This window comes from Pseudopipra pipra, chromosome 6 (assembly GCF_036250125.1).
Source record: "Pseudopipra pipra isolate bDixPip1 chromosome 6, bDixPip1.hap1, whole genome shotgun sequence".
Taxonomy (NCBI): domain Eukaryota; kingdom Metazoa; phylum Chordata; class Aves; order Passeriformes; family Pipridae; genus Pseudopipra; species Pseudopipra pipra.
The window spans coordinates 33,267,789-33,288,678 of record NC_087554.1 but is presented as its reverse complement, the minus strand read 5'-3'; the positions used below and the strand labels follow the sequence as shown (position 1 = coordinate 33,288,678).

The 20,890-nt window shown below is 38.8% G+C and overlaps 1 protein-coding gene across 7 annotated transcripts in view; it reads left to right on the top strand.

Moving 5' to 3' along the window:
• LOC135415929 (neuroendocrine protein 7B2-like) overlaps positions 1-20,890 on the top strand; it is a 46,128-nt gene that overhangs the window by 6,834 nt on the left and 18,404 nt on the right. For 2 of the 7 annotated variants that reach the window (XM_064658475.1, XM_064658474.1), the window contains 4 exons: positions 1,190-1,325; positions 1,667-1,775; positions 2,586-2,733; positions 3,135-5,809. In XM_064658475.1, coding sequence (XP_064514545.1) covers positions 1,190-1,325; positions 1,667-1,775; positions 2,586-2,733; positions 3,135-4,720 — 1,979 coding nt within the window. In that variant the 3' untranslated portion in view covers positions 4,721-5,809. Of the gene's footprint in view, positions 1-1,189; positions 1,326-1,666; positions 1,776-2,585; positions 2,734-3,134; positions 7,608-7,893; positions 8,184-8,854; positions 9,088-20,890 lie in introns of those variants that run through there. The other 5 variants (XM_064658477.1, XM_064658480.1, XM_064658479.1 and 2 more) reach the window with 5 other exon arrangements.

The following is a 20,890-nucleotide window of genomic DNA, read 5'->3' as shown; positions in this document are numbered from 1 at the left end:
TTTTAATTTAAGTGTACAGTCTTCTGTTCTTGTTAGGCAGTCACTGATGCTCATTACTTTAGTGTTCCTTGCACAACTTCCCCATCTCGTTGCATAGTGTATGTTTATGTACATTAGTAGTGTCATGTCACAAGGATTGAGCAAAAGCACAAGTTTTCTATTAATCTCTGACTTGCAGTCCTGATGTCCTTTTACTTTTTCCCTCCCTCTGTATCATTGAGGGAGGGAATCATCATATATAATATCATTATACTCCTGTTTCTGTTTTAGAACACAAATCCATGCCTATGCTTCCAACCTCTTGAAAGGTTTTGGCTTCTGTCTCCTAAATGCTTATATCTTAGCTCTATGTGAAATATGATTGTTGCTATTATAAAGGTTCTTTCATGTATCCAATCACTTCTTGTTTTCTCTAGATGCTAAATAATCTCAAAACTCTAAAGAACCATTTTTACTTTTGTTTGGTAGTGCTTTAGTACCACTTTATTCTACTGGAGCGCTTTCAGCTGTCAGGCTCTTCTGCAGATCCTGGTGGTTTGTTTTTTTTTTTTTGGTTGGTTCTTTAATGTCCTGCCAGCTGAAGTTAGTCTGAAAAAAATTTCTAGATTGGCTGTTTGTTTTGCCTGAAGATTATCCCCCCCCGCCAAATGAGTGATCTTAAACTTACTGCTTTTATTTATTAAATCATTTCATGTTCTCTGAAATTCTTGGTTTTGTGCATAAGCAAATCAAAACGATGACGTTTTGTAAAGATAGTATAATGCATGTGTTTCATAAAAAAAGTTCAGTAGTAGAACAGCAACTCTTTTCTTTATTGTTTCTTTAACCATTCTGGCTAGGTACGTAAAAAAAATAAATACTGCAAATAATACTGAGACCGAATCTAATTTTTCTTACTAAGCTCTTAATCTGAGGAACTGATTTGATGATAGCAGTGTGGAAACTTACTTGAGGTAGTGATATCAGTAGCATGTAATTGCATTCCAGCCACTTTTATGGATGCTACAAGGAACAGCTTCATTTAATATTAAAGTGGAAGTCAAAGTAATTTCAAGCCAGCACTCCACAAAATAAGAAAACAAATCTTGTGCTGTTTAAAAACCCATTCTTCATTGTGTTAACTGTTAAGTCTTTACCTGAAAAAATGTGACTATTTTAAATTCATATAAATATAATTTTGTTCCTGTAGTTCACTTTGAAGCAAGTCCCTGTGTGTCTCTTGAGTCATCACAAACCTCACTGTCTCCTTCAACCATGGGTGAAAATCATCTGTCTAGTACAGGGAACAGAAGAAGTAAAAGACTTGCAAGCAAAAAATTATACAGGTAATTTGCCTTAACTCTCAGAACATAAAGATAAATTGGAAAGATGGGTCTACACCTCTTGACTAATGATATGTAAAGTCTCAATCTGTCTCTAAAATTACCTTTCTTGGTAGCAACTTGTGTAGTAATCTTAAAATGACCAGATCTTCCAATGTGGCAAAATGGAGCTCAAAACAAAATAAGAACTGGTATAGTAGCTTCCTGTGCCTAGTAAAAAAAGGTTGGCAAGAAGGCAATGAAGTAAGTAAAACTAAAGGAAATAACCATAAATGTCAGGATGTTTTCATTGCCCTCCTGAAGAGTTTTTTTTATGTGTCACTTCTTCCCCTCTCTCCTCCCAGGGCTGAATCAGGAAAGACAGGTTGTTTTTCTCCAAAGATAAGCCGAAAAGAAATGGTTCGTAGGTCACTGCGCTTGAAATTTGGTTTGGGGAAAAGCAATAGAGAAATGGTAAGTATTCTGCTTCTAACCCAGTCTTCTTGTTAGTGTGCAGATTTTAATCCAAAGTTTTGGGCACTGATTTTCAGTAGCAAGAAGGACTTATTTTGTAATGGAGGGGATCACAGCATTAACTGGACCTGCTAGCTGTCAAGTACAAGAAGCCTGAGGTTTATTTTCATAGCAGGAACTGATCAGGTTGTACTGTGTTTAGCTGGGATGGAACAAGAGGCTGAGGGAAGGGCAGCTGACCTGAATTGACCAAGGAGTGATTCTGTGCCTTGTAATGTCAAGCTCACTAGTAAAACTGGGATGGGGATAGTTTTTGAAAAGTAGCCACTTCTCAGGGGATTGTTGAGAATTGATCTACTTGTTGTAAATGATGGCCTTTGTATGGTGTGGATTTGGATTTTTTTGTTTGTTTGCTTTTGTCTGTGATGTGTCTGTGTCTTTCCTTTTTTACCTTTCCAATTCTCCCCCTCGTTCTGTTGGGGAATGGGGAAAGCAAGCATGTGGCTGAATGGGACCTTGCCTGCCAGCTGGGATCAACCCCACCACGTTTGTGATCAGTAGGTCTCACAGCTCCTGAACTTCTGACCTTGCAAAGCCTATGCACAGAATCACTCTTTTCAGAGTGTGATTAAGTCTACCTTACTGCAGGTAGGCTGTTCCCTACCTAGGTCTACAGAGAATCAAGGGAAGATAAAATATGGCCAAGAAAATGCTGCTGTGGCTGATTTGCATAGCCTTTTCCTGGAGGTTAATCTGTAAATGAGATTACAAGTTTATATAAATGCAACTAACACTTTGTGTTTGTTCAAGAATATTGTGTCAGGATGTACAGTTGGCAATAGATCTGAAAATATTGGAAGGCGTCTTGCAAGTCAGCAAGGTTTGGAAAACAGAATGGAATGTGGAAAAAGAGATGGACTCTTCAGCCCATATGCCAGTGAAAAATTCCCTAAGAAAGGTAATTATCTTACTGAGTATATTAGATGGGGAAAACTTTTACTTTTGTTTTTGTAAAGCAAAAGTAACTTTATGGATAAAAGTATAAAAGCAATTGGATTAGAAGTGTGCTTCTAGCTAAAGTTACTTCAGTGTTAGTGGCTTCTGGGGAAAAAGAATTGGTTTAGGATAGGCTTGCTGTGTTTGTAGTGCATTTTAGTAGTTCTGTTTTGTTAGTTAAGTGAGATGCATGATTCCAGTTCTTAATATTGCAACCTTTTTTCACATTTCTGAAATTTAAAGGAGCAATGGTGTCTTTAAATTCAATGCTGCTTAGACAATTAGTTTTTTAGTAAGAATTTTGCCTATAATTATTGTTAAAATCACAAAATACTCTTCTTAAACATTGATATTTATTTTAAGGTTCAAGGAATGCAAGCAAGTCAGAAGAAAACTTGCTAACTCCAAAATGTGACAATAAGGTAGTTCACCGAATGTCATGGAATAGTCCTGCTGCTATGGATTCTCAGGTGATCAGCAAGAGTGAGCAGATTCTGCCAGGACACCCTGAAATGAGAGTTGGCTCTTCAGAATCTGTTTCGTTATCTGGAAAGCCACCACTTGTTCCAGATGAATTCAAATCCACAACTGTAAGCAAACAAGACAACAACTTGGAACTTGTGCTTTCTGAAGAGGAAAGTAACTCAACTGCAGAAACATTACTGAAAGTTAAGCAAGCCTTCTCTGCATCTGGAAGTATTCATCACAATTTGATAGGTGATAAGTTTTCTCTCATGAATGTGGCAGGTGAAACATTAAGTGAAACTCTATGTCCCACAGGGCTCACTCCAGGGAAAGAATTGTTAACTGAAGAAGTTTCTGAAAATCTAGCAAATGTAAAATCCAGAGAGCAGTTGCACCAACTTAATCAATCTTCTGCTGCTGATAAACAGCAATCAAAACCCCCTGAAATTAAAGTTTTGGAGAAAAGAAACTTTAAAACATCTCTTGAGATTGAACTTCAGGTCCCAAAACTAGATACAAAAAAAGTAACAGAATTTCCTGTACCTCAAGTACTGGACAGGGAAGACAAGTTAACTGTTCAGAACAGTTCAACAAAAGATGACTTAAACAAATTAGATTTCTTTGGAAGGAAAGAGGAAATAGAATTAATACACTCACAAACAGCTGAAAACTGTGTGGTAAAATGCTGTAATTTAGAAGAAGGTACTGCTAAACTTTCTTCGGCAGGACAGCTTCCTACTTTACAGTTGCCTAAATTGCAAAATGAAGTAGGCAACAAATACTTGAAAGCTGAAAATTCTGCTAAAACTTTAACTAAGACATCAACTGTTTCTGATAGTGGAAAGGTTTCTGACCACATACAGTGGTTCAACAAGCTTTCGTTAAATGATCCAAGTTCTGCAAGCGAAACTAAACCACCTCTGAAATTTCAACGTACTCCAGTTAGACAGTCTGTAAGAAGAATGAATTCCTTGTTGGAGGCTAACAGACGTTCTGTAAGCTCTCAGCCACTTAAATCAAGCAGTGTTTGTTCACCACTTGTTAAATCTTTGAGCTGTGATTCTGCACTATTCTCCTGCACAGAAAAGCCCTCAAAGAATTCCATGGTTTTGCCGTGCAGGAGTGAAAGTATGTGTGACCAAATTTCTGTATCTCATAAGCAGCTAGACTTAACATCTAAATCACTTTGCAGGCCATCAAATCCACCAGAGAAGCCTGATGTTTCCGTCAGACCTGCTGGAATCCATGATCAAAAAGTGACTGTTCATCCATCAAAATCTGTTCTAGAAGATCTAACCAATCATGAAACGGTTAAATCCAGTTTGAAAGTTAATGCAAATATAAATATTCAAGGTGCTGCCCCAGAAAAATCTACAATTGCAAGAAGTGCTCCAGGAAAAGAAAGAGTTCGTTATAGAGGTTCTCCAAAGAATCCAATATCTAAAGTGAAATTGCTACCAACTGCAAAGCCAGTAGACTTATAAGATCAAATATCATGTCTAAACGGGTTCATTGTAACTTGGTTAACCTTTAGAAAGATCTAAATTTTTATGATTTTTTTTTTAACTCTAATTATTTGTAATTTTTGATTTATTTTAACTGCATGAGTGGTGGAGATGTACAAATATTAATTTGTTTTGTGTTGAGGTTTTCTTCATTTACTGAAACTTCTGTAAATGCTAGTCAGTTCAACTAAATGAATTTAACTTCTAAAACAAAAATAACCTGTTTCTACAAATGTTTGTGTTAGATCTCAAATTTGATTATTTAAGCTTCTAAAAACATGCTGCATCTCCCAAAACAGTTTTTGCAGTATTTAGATTAAGTACCAAGTTTAAAAAAACCCCAAACTTCTCAAATATTTAAAACAAAACTAACAGACATAGGAAAGAAAATATCTTGATGCCGAGTAGTGGTAGTTAAAGCTATTTACTTCTTAGTTTTATGTGTGTTGTAGCACTACTCGATACTACGAAGTTGGATCTTATATGAGCCTACTTCTTCTGAGACAATGTTTTTTATTTCTACTGGAGTAAATTGGGAGCATATTTTCCTTGTTGACTAGGTAAATGTCAAAATAAAATTCGTGCGTGCACACACACTGGAGAATTATTAGAACACATGGAAAACAAATGTGAACTTTATTCAAAAAGCAAAAAAAACTTAAAAACTTCATCCAGTGATGTGCTCTGCAATAGGTACCAAGTATTTTCAGTTGTGAGCAGTAAAATGTTTTATTTTAATATGAGAGGGGAGTTTTAACTTATTTTTAGAGCAATAGAATAGTGTTAACTAGATGGTGCAGAAGCTGGTTTTAGATGCTGAAAGTGTTTCAAGAGATGAATGTAAGAAGCCATAGTGTGTTAAAAGTTGATTCGCACAAGCAAATGTTTATATTTTTTAGAATGAAAATTGTTTATGTCTGTCATCAGTTGTAAAATTATTTAAGAGTAAACACTTGAAACTATTCATTAGCTTTTTATAAATGCGAATTGTTTATTGGCAAAATGTTAGAGCTGAAGCACTGGATATTTTGGTTTTAATAAAACCATTGGTTTTTTCCCTTTTCTGAACTTGTTCTTCTATAATGACTTAAAAAGTTAGATCATGTTGTTATATACACACTGTAGGCACCAAAATTAGTAAGGCTGAGAAAACTGAAGTCAGAAGCAAATCTGTTCTGGCTGTCTTTTTTGTTCATCTTAGATACAGTTTGGTGATTCTCACAATTAACAAAAGGCATGGTGCAACACAGTTTATCAGCAGTAGTCTTCTGACCTTCTTAAGTGGTATGTTAATGAAAGGAATAGTTCTTTCTGTTCCCTGCCTCCTTCCCTATGTGTCTACCAACTTGCAAGCTGAATCTGTTCAGCCGGTTGATCTGGTGGAAACCTCCTCTCTCACTCTGTTTGCTACATTAGTGTTAAGATCTAGGACTACGGAAACAGCCTTTAGAATATCTTAACAGGATTGTTTGGTGTTGTGGTTAAATATGGGAAGCCTCAGTTTCATGAAATAAAGGAGTTGATGTAACAGTTCACCACCATCCAAAGAGGAAGCTCCTTCTCTTGGCAACATGCTCTTACCCTCTGCCTTTAGCTGGTGCTGGTAGATCCTTCAGTTGATTAAATGCAGGCACCAGAGCACCACATTTTGTATCTTCTCACTGAGGTAAATAAGGATCAGCAAAACAACTGCCAGCTTTAATAGCGGATGCAAGGGGAGGTAGGAGCTGAAAATAGGACAGAAGGAAATGAAGGCAATGTCAGGAAGAAAATGAGATCTGACTCCTGTAATAGTGAGCTGTCATATCAATTTTTGTTTGAAAAAGTAAGTCTTGAGATTTTTTTTTCCTGTTAGTATGTACCAAATATTTTGAATGCTAGTGCAGCTTTGACAGTGTGTCCCAGATGGAGCAGTAAGCTACTTTTGATGATCGATGCAAGCCAATCTTGAACCACTAGATTTAGGTGTCAGAAAGGGAGAAGTTGGTAGGGCCTTGACAAAGAAAGCTTTAAATGCCATAAAAAAAATTGTCAAAGTTTAGGCTCTGTTTTTACAGGTTTTGCAGAACAGTCTGGATATATATCCATTTCTATAAAGTTGATTATGTTTTGCAGAAAGAAACACTAGATGCCAAGTAGAAGTCCCTACTGCTTAATCTTGCTTGTATAATGTACTATAGAACAGCAAAAAGAGAGAATAGTCTACATTTGAAAGTGTATGCCATGGTTCTCTTGGGGTTTATGTAGTATAATCTCAGAGCTTCTCTTTAGCTAGCTATCCTAAAATGGAATGTGACACCTTCCCATCAGTAGCAGTGAAGATGTGATACGTAAATTAGCCTTTAGAAGTTACCATTTTGACAAGTGCTATTACGTGGTGCACTTCATTCTTTTACAGTTTTCTTCTTGCTAACCTTTGCTATGTGTATAGATCTGCTTAATCTGGGGACCTTCACCTATAAATCCTTGGAGACGGTTCCCATGTTGATACCTTGTAAACCTGTAGTTAGGTAAATGCTATCACTCCATAAGTAAATCATATTATTCTGGGAAGAGAAATCACAGCGGGAAGACGGATACAGTCCCAGGAATATGTAATATCTTATTTCTGTAACTGTTAATCCATCACAGCCCTTCAGTTTTATTTTTAGACTATTGTGTTTAGCTGAAAAGGGAGATCTTTAATATGTCCCCAAGCTTTGTGTCATCTTCTTAACGGGACGAGCCCACGCCACGAGGGCAGGGTCCCTGCACGTACCTCGGGCAGCTCCCGGCGCGGGGGAGAGGCCGTGTCTGCTCACGGAGGATGCGCGGCCGCGGAGCCGCCGCACCCGCAGAGCCGCTGGGAGCGGGAGGTGAGCGGGAGGTGAGCGGGGCGCTCCGCGGTGCGGCGGGGCCCGGCCCGGCCCGGGGGTCCGTGCTGCCGCAGAGCTGCCCTGGGGCCGGGTCACGGCCCAGCTGCCCGGGGGGGCGGCACAGAAGGGCGCGGTGGTGCGGGCAGCGGAGTGGCAGCCCTGCTCCTCTGCGGATTAAAGGGAACGTTCTGTAGAAAGCGGGCTTTTTTCCTCCATACAGAGGCTGCAGAGGCTGATGAAGCGGGAGGGTTGCGAGGGGCGTGCGGTGCGGTGGGGGAGCCGCGCACAGGCGTAGCTGGGAATATTCCCAGCATTGGGGTTTTCAGCCATTTTTGCCTCAAAGACGTTTCCAGGTGCCTTGCGTCGAGCGGCTGGAGTATTGGAGCATCTTTAACTGTCTGGAGTGGAGAAATCAGACAGCTGTGCGTGTGTTAAGGACACACGGGAGGGCACCAGGGGGAGTGGAGGGGTTTTTGTTTATCTAAGGGATCGGAAGTGATGCATTTTAATTATGTTCTGATGTGAGGGGAAAAGGAGCTTTGAGAAAACAAGCGTTGGAATTAAAATTCAGCCTTTCGAAGAGGACAGTAAGTGATGCTTGGTTGTTGTTTTTCTTTTTGTTATTGGCTTTGGGGTTTTTTATTCCTAATTAAACTACACTGAGCAGCCATTTAGTGAAAGGGATTCAAGGAAACAAACCAATTTGCTTTAGGTGGGAAAGATGATGCATATGAAGTAGGAAGCCTTTTGTTTTCAGCTGCAAGAAAACCATATCTAGGTTGTTCAGAGGTCTCTCATTATTCATTTTGCAGTCAATGCAAGAATAGAGCTTGGAAAATACAGTTCCTGTCTGAAGAGTTCTTAGTCCAGAGCTTTATAAAATATCATAATAAGCGGGGGGGGGGGGGGGGGGGGAAGGGGGGAAGGGGAGGGGTGTAGTGGATGACGTATTCTCATTAAATGAAAAAGTGGATTAATTTTGTTTGCAGTGACTGTTAATGAATGTTATGGGCAAATACAAATCAGAAAATTGATTTCTGCAGTTTGCTACTTAATATTTCTTTTAAAAGGGAAGAACAAACCCACCCTGTTCCCCCCCCCCCCTCCCAGTTTCCACCTGGCTAGACTTTCAGCTGCCCCTAGAAGCTGTGGTAGTAAACTGTTATGTCCGGTGGTAGTATCGGATGTTATTTCCACCATGTGTACAGGACTTTTTTTCCCACTATAATTTATAATCAAATTCTTTTCTTTTTCACAGGATAAAAGTGGCTACCACTATGATAACTACCTTGTTTTGCAACATGATATTTCTGCTGGCATTTGGATTGGCTTCAGCGTTTAGCCACAGCCCTAGAATGCCTGACAGGGTTACTGAAGCAGATATACAAAGGCTCCTCCATGGGGTTATGGAGCAATTGGGCATTGCCAGACCCCGTGTAGAATATCCAGCACACCAGGCTATGAATCTTGTTGGTCCACAGAACATTGAAGGTAGCTGATTTCTACTTTGACTTGTGATGAATTTATGCTTTGGTAATAATTAATATTTTGTTTATAGATGCAGAGAGAATATCCTGAGTTTAAAATCATGGACTTCTTCACCATGTTGTTGCTTGATCTCTGTTTTAATATCATCATTCATCTTCTACCTTCATTAATGTAATGATTTTGGCAGAAGTAGTGGTTTTTTTTAATGTACAGGCTTTGCAGAAAAAGTTACATTACCTTAGCAGCGTCTCACCTCTAGTAGCTCAAAACTACAGCTTTACTAAATTATGCCTGAATATTGTGCATAAATATATCACATATATGTTCTATAATAAACAAATGTGACCTATAGAGTCCAAATCTCTTGGATTTTTATAAACATTTGCAGACCAAAAGAGATCAAGTGTTTGCAGTGCCATGCAAGATAAAGGGATAAACCTTACATTGGGATTTTTCCCTCATACTGCAGAACCCTGTAGGATTCTGCAGGATTCATTCTGGAGCACGCAGGGGGAAACCAGGGCTCGAGATGCAGGTGGGAAGGATATGGGTGCTCCTCTCCCTGCATCTGTAAGTAGCACCTCAACACTGTATTGCTGTGATGAATGCTCTGGGCTCAGCTTCATTTTTTTTTGGTCAATACCTCTGATCTCACACTGTGTGAGTAAGTTTTCCTTGGAATAAGTCTTTTATAGCTATGTAAATCATCTGAAATATCTGGCTCAAATGTTAGACTATTGTGATAGTGTTACAATGTGTTGCTATTTTAACTGTACAAACTAGCTTTTATTTTGGCATGACAGCAAAAGCTTGCAGGTATGCAACTCCAAATATTATTGTTTATGTTGGAACAACATCAAAACAGAGCAGAAGCTCTCAATCCTTCTCTCAGAATTAAACCACTTTGACACAGTGTAGCAAGTCTCCACATTCCAAAAGTCTATGTTCTTTATTTTATCGTCATTCTGATCTACAGACTATCCTATCCAAACAGATACAATTGCTCTAATGGAGGCTAAGGAGAGGATTAAAACTGAATAGGCATTTCTACCAGATAATTGCAGACCTAACTTTATAAATTTTCTAAAGAAACTTTGATGGACATACGTTTTTCTGCAAACTTAAATGACAGAGACTAGACTTAAAGAGTATAATTTGGTCTGTGCTCTTTTCTCCTCTTTTATGAATGTTCATAAATGGAGAAATTAGGACAGACTGGTAGAGTAATTTTACTCTCCGTCTTCCTCTTTCCCCTAGACTTTAAAAAAAAAATCCTTAAAAAATATAAGCAAATCTGAATCTCTGGCAAATACTTAATCTCAGCTGTTTACCATTACTTTCTAATTACAATATTAGCAAAACCAAAATAGGAATCTCTTAATATTGAAAATTTTCTAGTGCCTGTGAGACTCAAATAATGCTAGTTTTTGTCATCCATACAGTCTTCCACAAACAGCAGGTTGACAAATTTTTTTTTGTTTTACCTACTTTTTTTTTCTTGTTTTCTCTCGTTACCCCCCATGTATATAACAGAGTGAAACCGAAAGGTGATAAATCCAGTTAATTTATCATATTTAACACTCTCCTCTTGATCACGAGGATGTCTCTTTTTTTCTTCAAGCATACCATGGGTATTTAACATCCTATTGAGATATTTCTGCAAAAGAAAACTGGTCTTGTGAGATGACTGCTATCAGTCAGTGTAGAAATAGACAAGCAAATCAGACCTTTGTAATAAATGCTGCTTTTCGTGGAATGTTCTGCAGTAAGTTTTTCAGATAGTAATCACTTGCTCTTTCTTTGGTTTCTTGTGATGATATGTGTCTATTTATGGATAGATATCTCTTAAAGTATCTGATTAGAAACATCAGCCTACTGTTGGTTGCAGTTTCAAATTGTCTTTCATTGTTCCACACAGTATTTTCTCATACTGCTTTTTTTAAAAAGTACTACAATTCAGTAAATTTTCACCATGAGTTTATCTTTAAATATAGACCATGAGTTATAGGATAGTTAATCCATCAAAACTTGCATTTCATTTTGTATGGGTGATTTTAACTATTACGTTGTGAAAGACTTCACAATTGAATATACCAACTACTAATCAGTTAACAAGGCTCTGTTTCATCCTCTTTGAATATTTATTTCTGCTTAATCTGGAGAGAAACCTGCGTGATGGGTTTGACTTTCTATTAGGTATCTACTTTGGAAACAGAACTGCTAAAATGGCATGGTAAGACATCTATTCAAAACAGTCTAGTTCTGTGAGAGATACGTAATGCTTTCATATGTGGTGTCTGCCTCAAAAACTGCAGTTTTTACCGTTTTCCCCACAGCCTGCCCACTACTCAATTCTTGACAGGGGATTGACATTCCTGACCTCCCAGTGGCTCCAGTCAGCCAACATTTTCTGATCAAAAGAGCTGGATTCAGGCAAGGACCTCATTCTCTGGTGAGGAATGAGCATAGGAGGCATTTGAATGAGGACTCCTATGAGTTAATGACCTATGATGGATAGATGAAGTGTAATGCTCAGTACAGTAAAAACATAGTGACTTTTCTGAATGGTGTTTTGCTTGTTTGTTTGTTTGAGGGGGGAGGAAAGGGGACACAGATGGATCTCACACACATATTTTATGATATTCAGTCACATCATGCAGAAACAGAATTCTCTCAGAGGAGAAAGCACCAATCTCTGCTCTGTTAAACAGTTCTGCGCGACTTTCTGGATGAATGTTTTTGATGGTGGTACATTCTTACAGCTTGCTTGTGTCTCAGGTACTTCTTGGTCAATGCACAAGGAGTCGAACTGAGCAGCACAAGAAACAGTGTCATGGGTTGTAATGTTTAAGCAAAAGTCCTGTGCTCTTAGCACAGGTGTTGGCTGACAGGAGTAGTAAGGAGGATTGAGAGGGAACTTTGTGACTGATATTCCCAGTGCTGTCCATGTAAGAAATCAATTTATAGTTGAGTTATAGAAAAAATAAGTATATGTGTTTTTAAATAGGACTAGTACAAGATTTTAAAATTCTGAAGGATTCATCTATGGGACTTCCACAACATAGTCACACTGTTATCACTGGCTAATAATTCTGTGTGCAAGTGCTTAAAAAAATCTATGTGATAATAGAAAGGAAAACTAAGGCAGAAGGGAAGAAAGAGGCTTGACAGTTATTAGAATATGTCACAGCAAAACAAGTTTTTCATTCTAAATACCATCATGGCAAAGTGGTAATTCACTAACTACTCTCCTGAGGCGCTGTCTTCATTGGAAATTTTTGCCTGAAAGTAGTGGAGAGTAGGATTTGGTATGAAATGTTTATTATTTATGAGGAATTCTGAACTGCCAAGAGTGTTGACTTCCAGATGTTTTTCAGACTGTAGGTTTCAGTGACCAGTGACACTTTAAACAGTTTAAAACCAAGTTCATCCCGTGATAGCGTCTTCATCATTAGTGCACTGACTGTTCTGGGGTGCATTTATTTCTCATTTTGACCAGGTATTGCAACTCAGCATTAAAAAAAAAAATCCTTTATCAATCAGAGCTTAATAAATTATGTTCCTACAGAAAATTGTTTTACTTAACAAAATGCTTTTGTCAGAAATAGCCCCAGCAGCATAGACGTGCATCAGTGGTGATAGCTGTGAGTGCCATCAGCTTTAGCCAGGCCATGATTTCAGAAGTGCCACTGATTTTCAAAACACCAAGATTTCACCCATTATAGGTGTACACTTGCAAGCAACATACTGTCAGGAAAAAATTAATTTCTGTGGCTTTGGAATTTGGAAACAAATTTAGGCTGCCATAATATAGACAATTTTATACTAGCAGCCTGATTATAATGAAATGTTTGCAAATCTGAGTGATTATTATAATAACCTTTTCCAACTGAAGTTTTATATGCCACAAAAATACCATTGCTGTTAGTTCACAAGCAGATTTCCTAAATATACTCATTTTCCATCTCAGCTCTCTACATTTTTTCTGGTGTTAATCATCATATTTTGACTTTAAAATGCTAGAAACCAGAGGGTAGATGTGTTGCAAGGAACTATACATGGTCATCTCCATCCTTAGCCTCACCTTCCTCCCCCCCACCAAAAAAAAATATAAAATTTAGGACTGTATTGGCTGTAGAAAGTGAAGTCACAAACTTATTCTATACCAAGGAAAACTAAAAATTGGACACTTTTCAAAAAATACATTTAGTAGCATGTGTTCTCTTTCTGAAGTGACCAGACAGTTTTCTTGATAGATAGAAAAAAAAATTACAGTTTCTTAATTGAAATTGAAATTAATTGTTAAAATCTATAAATATATGGGGTTTTTATCTTCTTCTCTTTTCAGTTGTCAATTTGCCTGTTACTTCAGGTCAGGCTGCTAAAATAGGAGTAAAGTCTAGAAAATGCCTGATAAGAAGTTTAATCTACCAAGAAAGTACTGTGAAGTTCAGAGAGATGCAGACGCAGTGTGAGCTCTCCTCTGTTAATTAAGTAGAATAGGACAAATATATCACAGAAATGGGAATTTGCTGTCTGATTCCCTATGCTTTTGTGTACCATAGCCAGCAGATGGTGCATAGCATGTTAGCATGGCAGAAGCCAGACATATCCTAGAGGATGAGTGAAAATGTTTTAAATACCTGAAGGTGGTATCTTAGGATCAGCTGCTTTTGCTGGCCACTTGAGTTTCTTTCTGTACATCCCCTGATTCCTAAAACTAATAAACTCATATTAACTACTCTAATTTCTCTAATAATATTCCCTCTCCTTGTTGATTCATCTTTTCAGAAAGCTATGTTGGAGTCACTTAGCAGTGTCTATAAAAAGAGGGGAAAAACATGGAAAGGCAAAATAAGAATTTTTAATGAGTAGCTGTGTTTTAGTAGTTACTGTTTATCTTTGTCACTAAAATACTATACAAGCCCTACTGGGCTATATTCAAGCTTTCTACAGATAAGAAGACAGCTGTATCTGTGTTAAAAGAGAACAGTAGAATAAAATAAAGAAATGCATTCAACATTCAAAAACATAGAAGTTAATTTTTCTGCTTGGCAGGAATTTTACAAAGTAAGAGACTACTTTTTTTTCTTTCCTTGCATGCTTACATGTTTGTGCCAATATTTAAAGGGATTTGGGATTGTTTATTTATTTGTTTATTTGTTTTCCTGAGGAGTGGAAGGGATTGCATATATAATACAAATTTCAGGACTACTATACCATGCATAGCAGAACAGTAAAAATCTCAAACACACGGGGGCACCACTAGTTCAACTCGGGCAGTTCATAACACTTTAAATTCGTAATGGGAAATGTGAAGTCTTATTTTCATTTTGCAAATATCATTGTCTACCGTAAACTCAGTACCCCAGAAAACCTCTTGTGTGTTTGTGTTTGATTTGGTTGTTTTGTTTTTATTTCTTAAAAGCACTTCAAATGAAATGATTGTTGGTAAAGGTGCTGATGTGACAGCCTAGAGTCTGAAGTTTTCCATCTCCAGAGGAGGCATAATGTTTTCAACCTCAGTGACAACATTAAATGAGGTCTCCTAAATCCTGATCGTTTGTAGGCATAAGAAAATATGAAAAATATGATGCCTCTTAGGGAGGCTTTTGACTCTCCTGCTGAGACTGCTTGTAGCTACTGAGAAAAGACTGGGGTTGGTTTGGTTATTTTGAAAGGAAATAAATACCTGTTTATTGCTTCAGAAAAATGTTGGTACTGTTTCCCTGATTGAGATGATAAGAGAGTCTGGAACATTTTGCAAATATTTCTACTAACAACTGGTAGTTAATGACTTGTCAGCACAGACTCTGTACAAATAGCACTTTGCATGAAACCTACTGTCTGCAAAATTATGCAGATTACTCATGCATGTTAATAATATATGTTTTGTTTACATTTTACTAATAAGAAAACTTAAGTGCTGTATAACTTTGCTGTCTGTCCTGTATCATACCTGCAAGACTACTACTTGCTTCCTACAAGGCCAGTAAAATATTTGTATTAGAAAGTTGCAAAAACTTTTGCTGATGAATGCACTCAGTAAAACCAGTGCAGAAACGCGCTTTGCACTCATTCACTTTTGGGCTAATGTGTCCTATTCTTACACCCGAATATATTTGGACTTCCTCAGGTGACTAGAAGTCAGTGGTTATTGTACGATATCTGGGGGTCAGCAAACATGGCAGTGTGATGTCTGTGTCCTCTTTGCTCTAGTTTACATCCTCCGTGCCAGCCTCCAGGGATAGCAGTGGAGTCCTGGGGCCGGCCATGCGGCTGAGCTGGGCAGACCTCCCACAGCCTGCCCTGCTGATTCAGGGCTGCTTTGTTAGTGCAAAGAGACCACACAATCATTTGGAACTAGGGTTGTTATACCTGTTCAATAGAGAAGGTCTTGCTGCAGTTAAGACATAAAGTTGTATTCACATTGGGACTGCTTTTGCACACGTGACTTTAATCAAGCACTGTGTTATGGGCCTGGCATTTAACAAACAAAATCAAACCCCAGCATCACTCTATTAGTCTCTGCTTTCAGGTTTTGTTTGTTGGTTTTGGTTTTTTTGGTGGGTTTTTTTCCAAATTACTCAAATAGCCCAAGAAATATTGTTTCAAAATTTAACATGGACGTCTCAAGCTTGTAATATAAAATGAAAGTGGTAAAGCTAATTTTTTATATATTAATATGGTAGATATCTAGATTTGTATTTTCTTTGTATTTTATTTTGCAAATTGTATTATTAAACATAACCAGAATTTGAGTATCAGGCAGTGGTGGTGCATGTTGAAAGAGAGGTACTTTAGAATTCTAATTTCTGAATTTAAAAGCAAATGACAGTGACAGATGACAGTGCTAGATGACATCAGTGGTGCTTATGGTGGATTTTCTTTATCTGAGTGAGTGATATGGCACAGGTCTATAAAGAAATTGCACATAAAATGTTTATACCTCTAACTCCACAAACAGGAAGATAATGAGGTGGTATGACTTTGCTTTTATTAAAGAAAAGTCTTTGAAAATTTGGCCCATATTATCCTTGATTCCATATGAATTTATAAGACATGACAAGCAGTGAATAATAAGAAAGCCAAGTGGATGTCTGTGTTGCTATGTGGAGGTCATACCGTGTTACCTCAATGTTTTTCACAACCTTCCCTCTTGAGGAGCAAGAGCAGGATCCAGTGAAGGCAGTAAGTGTTACCACTGTGGACTCTGACACTTCTCAATTTTGGCAACTGCCCTTCCTCTATGCCCTGCAGGGGGGTGCAGGCACTATTCCTGTGTTCTCAGTGTGGCTGGGGAGATGTAGGGAAAATTCTCAAAACTACTGTTTTCATCAGAGAAGTCAGTCAGTGGGGAACACAAGAGGAAAAGTGTACTAATCCCTGTTTCTCTCTAAATCTCCATTATTTGCCTGTGGGTCTGACTAAGGGACCTATTTAGATTTGAGGCTTTGAAACCTTTTCTTGAAACATCATCTTCTGGTGACTGTGGAAGAGTCTGCAGGTGTCACATGTCTCTTCTGAGGAACCAAGAAGATAAAGAGGCTCCAACTCCTAAAACCTCATACTAACCAATGTTACGTGGTACAGACTACTGCTACTGTTCATGAAGTCATCTTTAAAAGATGCCATCAAAGGAGAAAGCTGTTTGAGATGGAACTCTTTCAGGAAAGAAAGAGGGCAAGTCTGTAGGGATTCAGAATTAAGTAGAATCTCCAGTACCTTAAGGTAATTAATCAATTAGAATGGGATTTGTAGCCCATACAATTACTTTTTTTGTACGTGTTACTAGAGGAAAAAAAAAATCCAATAAGAGAATAAGAAACTTGACAAGAAGAGGGAATATGACAGCTTCTATATTGTCTTATCCTTTATAGTAATTATGTTTTCTTGAGTTGGCAGATAGTATATAGAAATTTAATACAAAACTGTAAAATTTCATCTACCAATCAGTTATGGTCCAAAAGAATTTAAAAAATCTGCCAGTGAAGATCGGCCAAATTATGATGAGCTTTTGTTTTTAGTGATTTTTTTTCCCCTACTTGTCTTTCACATAGCTAAAATGTTTCTAACTAATGGCACAGCATGAGGAACAAACAAGAGGAGCTTGAAGCTTTGGCCGAGTCCCAGAGATGTGATATCATTGGCATGAGTGAAACCTGATGGGTTGATGAGACCTTTGACTAGAGTGCCCTGTTGGACAGTTACAGGCTCTTCAGTAGGGATAGGCAGGGCAGAAAAGGTGGAGGGGTGGCACTGTATGTTATAGAAGGGATAGAATGTATGGAGCTCACAGTTGGCAATGGCACAGTCAAGAGCTTCTGGTAAGAATCAAGTCAAACAAATAGTGTGGATGTCATTGTGGAAGTCTGCTATAGACCTCCCAGCCAGGACGATGATGCCAACAAATTATTCTTTGAGGAACTAAGGGCCACTCCCTAATCAACTGCCCTTGTCCTCCTGGAGACTTCAACTTGCCAGAAGTCGACTGTGAGCACCACACAGCTGGTACAACCTGGGCCAGAAGATTCCTAATAAACCTGGATGGCAACTTTATGGAACAGATCCTGAGGGAACTGACTCAAAAAAATGCCCTCCTTGATCTGCTGCTTGTCAACAGAGTGGATCTCGTGAGCAAAGTGGAGACTGGTGGCTGTTTTGGCCACAGCAACCACGGAGTGATTGAGTTTAAAATCTCTGTTGAGAGGAGGAAAAGTGCCAGCAAAACCTCAACTCTGGATGTGAAGAGAGAAGAGACTTCAGGCTGCTCAGGGAATTTGTAAGTAAAGTACCCTGGAAAGTGTTTTTACAGGTGCTGGAGTCCATCAGTGCTGGTCACTTTTTAAACATTACCACCTAAGGGCACAAGAGCAGGCAATTCCCAAATGTCAGAAGACAAGCAGGCTAGGCAGAAGGCTGGCCTGCCTGAGCAGGAATCTTCTCTTGGAAATAAGGCAAAAAAAAGAAGGGTGTATGCCCAGTGGAAGCAAGATCAAGGGACATGGGAAGAATTCAGAGATGCTGCTTGCCGCTGTAGGGAGAAAATTTGTGTGGTCAAAGTTCAGCTGGAGTTGAAGTAGCCAGAAAGGTGGGGGACAATAAAGAGTTTTTTTCAAATACATTAGTGACAATAGGCAATGTAGAAATATCATCAGCCCCTTACAGGATGAGGATGGTCACCTCACAAACAGGGACAGAGACAAGGCAGAGGAATTTAATACTTTCTTTGCCTCTGTCTTCAACATGGATGACAGACCAAGGGGGTCTCAGTGCCCTGAGCTGGAGGACCATGACTGTGAGAATGATCAACTCCCAGTTGACCTTGAAATTTTGCAGGATCTGCTGTTCCAGCTGGATCCTTACGAATCTCTGGGGCCTGATGGGATTCGACCAAGAATCCTCAAGGAGCTGCTGATGTCATTTCAGAACCTCTCTCGATAATTTTTGAGCAGTCTTAGGAATCCAGAGAGATCCCACCTGACTGGAAGCTGGCGAATGTTGTCTGAATTTTCAAGAAGGAAGACCCTGGAAACTTCAGTGCCTGGTAAAGTTATGGAGAAGATTATTCTGGGATTAAAAAACACCTGAAAGTCATCGGTCATAGCCAGCATGGCTTCAGGAGAGGAAAGTCCTGCTTATCCAACCTGATTTCCTTATATGACAAAGTAACCCACCTAGCTGATCAAGGGAAGCCAGCTGATGTAATCTTTTTGGATTTCAGTAAAGCTTTCAATACTGGATCCTTCTGGACAAAATGTCCAGCCCACAGCTGGATAAACACATCATGTGGTAGGTGAGCAATTGGTTCATGGGTCGAGCACAAAGGCTAATAATAAATAGGGTGACATTAGACTGGTGACCTGTCACTACTGGGGTTCTGCAGGGCTCCATCTTACCTTCAACATCTTCATCTTCAACATCTTCATAAATGATTCGGACACAGGACAGGAAGGGATACTAAGCAAGTTTGCAGATGACTCAAAACTGGGAGGAGCTGTTGACTCCCTCGAAGGCAGGGGATACCTCAACAAATTAGAGGACTGGGCAATCCCCAACCACATGAAGTTCAACAAGGGGAAGCACCGGATTCTGCACCTTGAGTGGAAGAGAGAATTGAATGAGTATGAATGGGACAATGAATAGGAAAATTTTCTGAAGTTCAGTGGAGCAGTAGAGAGAAAACGTGGTCCTGTTGTGGATGATTCTGGTGCATCCATGGTTCACATTACAGGAGTGAAAGGAGGATTTTTTCATAAGTGTGTTGACATTGATGGAGCATTTGGACTTCTCATGTAGCTGGTGTCAGTGCCAGTGAATAAAGCATTCCAATCTTTCATTGGCACATTTACATTTATAGAATTGAAATACTGTCCCATCCCTCGTGGGGTAAAGGAGGTCACTGTTTTCCAGTAGTTGCCCTGTTTCCCTGAGCCGTGCACTGCACACGTGGTCAATAGCGAGGTTGTGCTGTGGCAATGACAGGAGTGTGCTGTTTGCTGGATGTGCTTTCCCTCACTCTGTTGATGCGGGGTGGCTGGAAGTCAGAGCAGCAGAGGGGCCCGTGGCTGTGTGCTGCATGTTGCACTGTTTGTAAAAAGGGTAAGCTTGTCCACACAGTGAAGTGTGAAAGCTTCTGCTGAGACTGAAGGGCAAGTAAATATAGTCCATTAGAGGACTGTTCAACCAAGGCAGGCTTAAGAGATTGCTTTTTTCACTTTGTCAGCAAGTGAGCTGCTGGGTTTTTTTTATTGTGTATACAATTTGAATAATGACATATAAGCTACTGTTATAAATTTATTGTGAGGGGCATAGGCATTACTTTGATCCTAACCATTTCACAGTAAAAGCCTTTCATATCTTAAATATTTGTACTGTTTGTAATTAAAATATGGGATAAAATTGAATTGTTCACTGAAAGCAAGATCAGTAGTTGTATGGAGGGTGTGCTTAAGGCTTTAGAAAACACATTGAAAGGAATTTGTCTCTCTGCAGAGAAAATTAGTCTTTATAGTTTCAAGAAACTTGGTGTCATTAAGAAGAAGACAAGCTGACTCTGGAATCTGGGATGCCTGAGCATGTGTATAGCTGTAGTGTTTTTGGGTTTCCTGAGGCATGCTCTTGAATGGTTAAGGAAGTTGGCTAGGTCTGTATTTTTCCGTTCTTTGTTCTCCTATGCTTTTTCTCCTTCCCTATTCTCTTATTTAGCAGCTTCTGTGGAATAGTCACAATGTGTTAATTTATATTTTTTTTCAGTGCTTCTCATTTCCTGTGCTTAATCAATCTCAGTACATAGAACAAATAGTCCAGATTAACAAAAGATTTTGCAAAGTAGCGAAGATGGTATTGCATCTCTGATTAATAATCTATTTGCTCCCTCAGAAATCTGAGGCAAATAGGATAATGTATACCAGGCTTCTCTTGCAGCTCATATTTGCTTGGAGTTAGGTCAAGATCATAAGAGGTACAGTTTTTCTCAGGGAGAATACTCCTCTGTGCACCTGGGAGGGGCTTGGACACTAAGACTAAGGCATCTAGTATGACTCTCTAAAGTAAGGGGCTTTAATTTGGGATCTTGGATTCATTTATTCACAACAGATACTCGTGATCCTTTCTATTTTGTATCTCCTTGTTAAGATTGACCAAATTACCTCTTTTCTGAATTTGTAAGTGGGGTAACCCTATCTTCACTGTTACGTGGGAAATGGTTTCAATCAGACTGAAAGGGAAATTCGTCCCATTATTTCTCTTTAAATGTTCTGCAATCATTTTACACTTTTGAAAATCCATTCTCATTGACTTACTT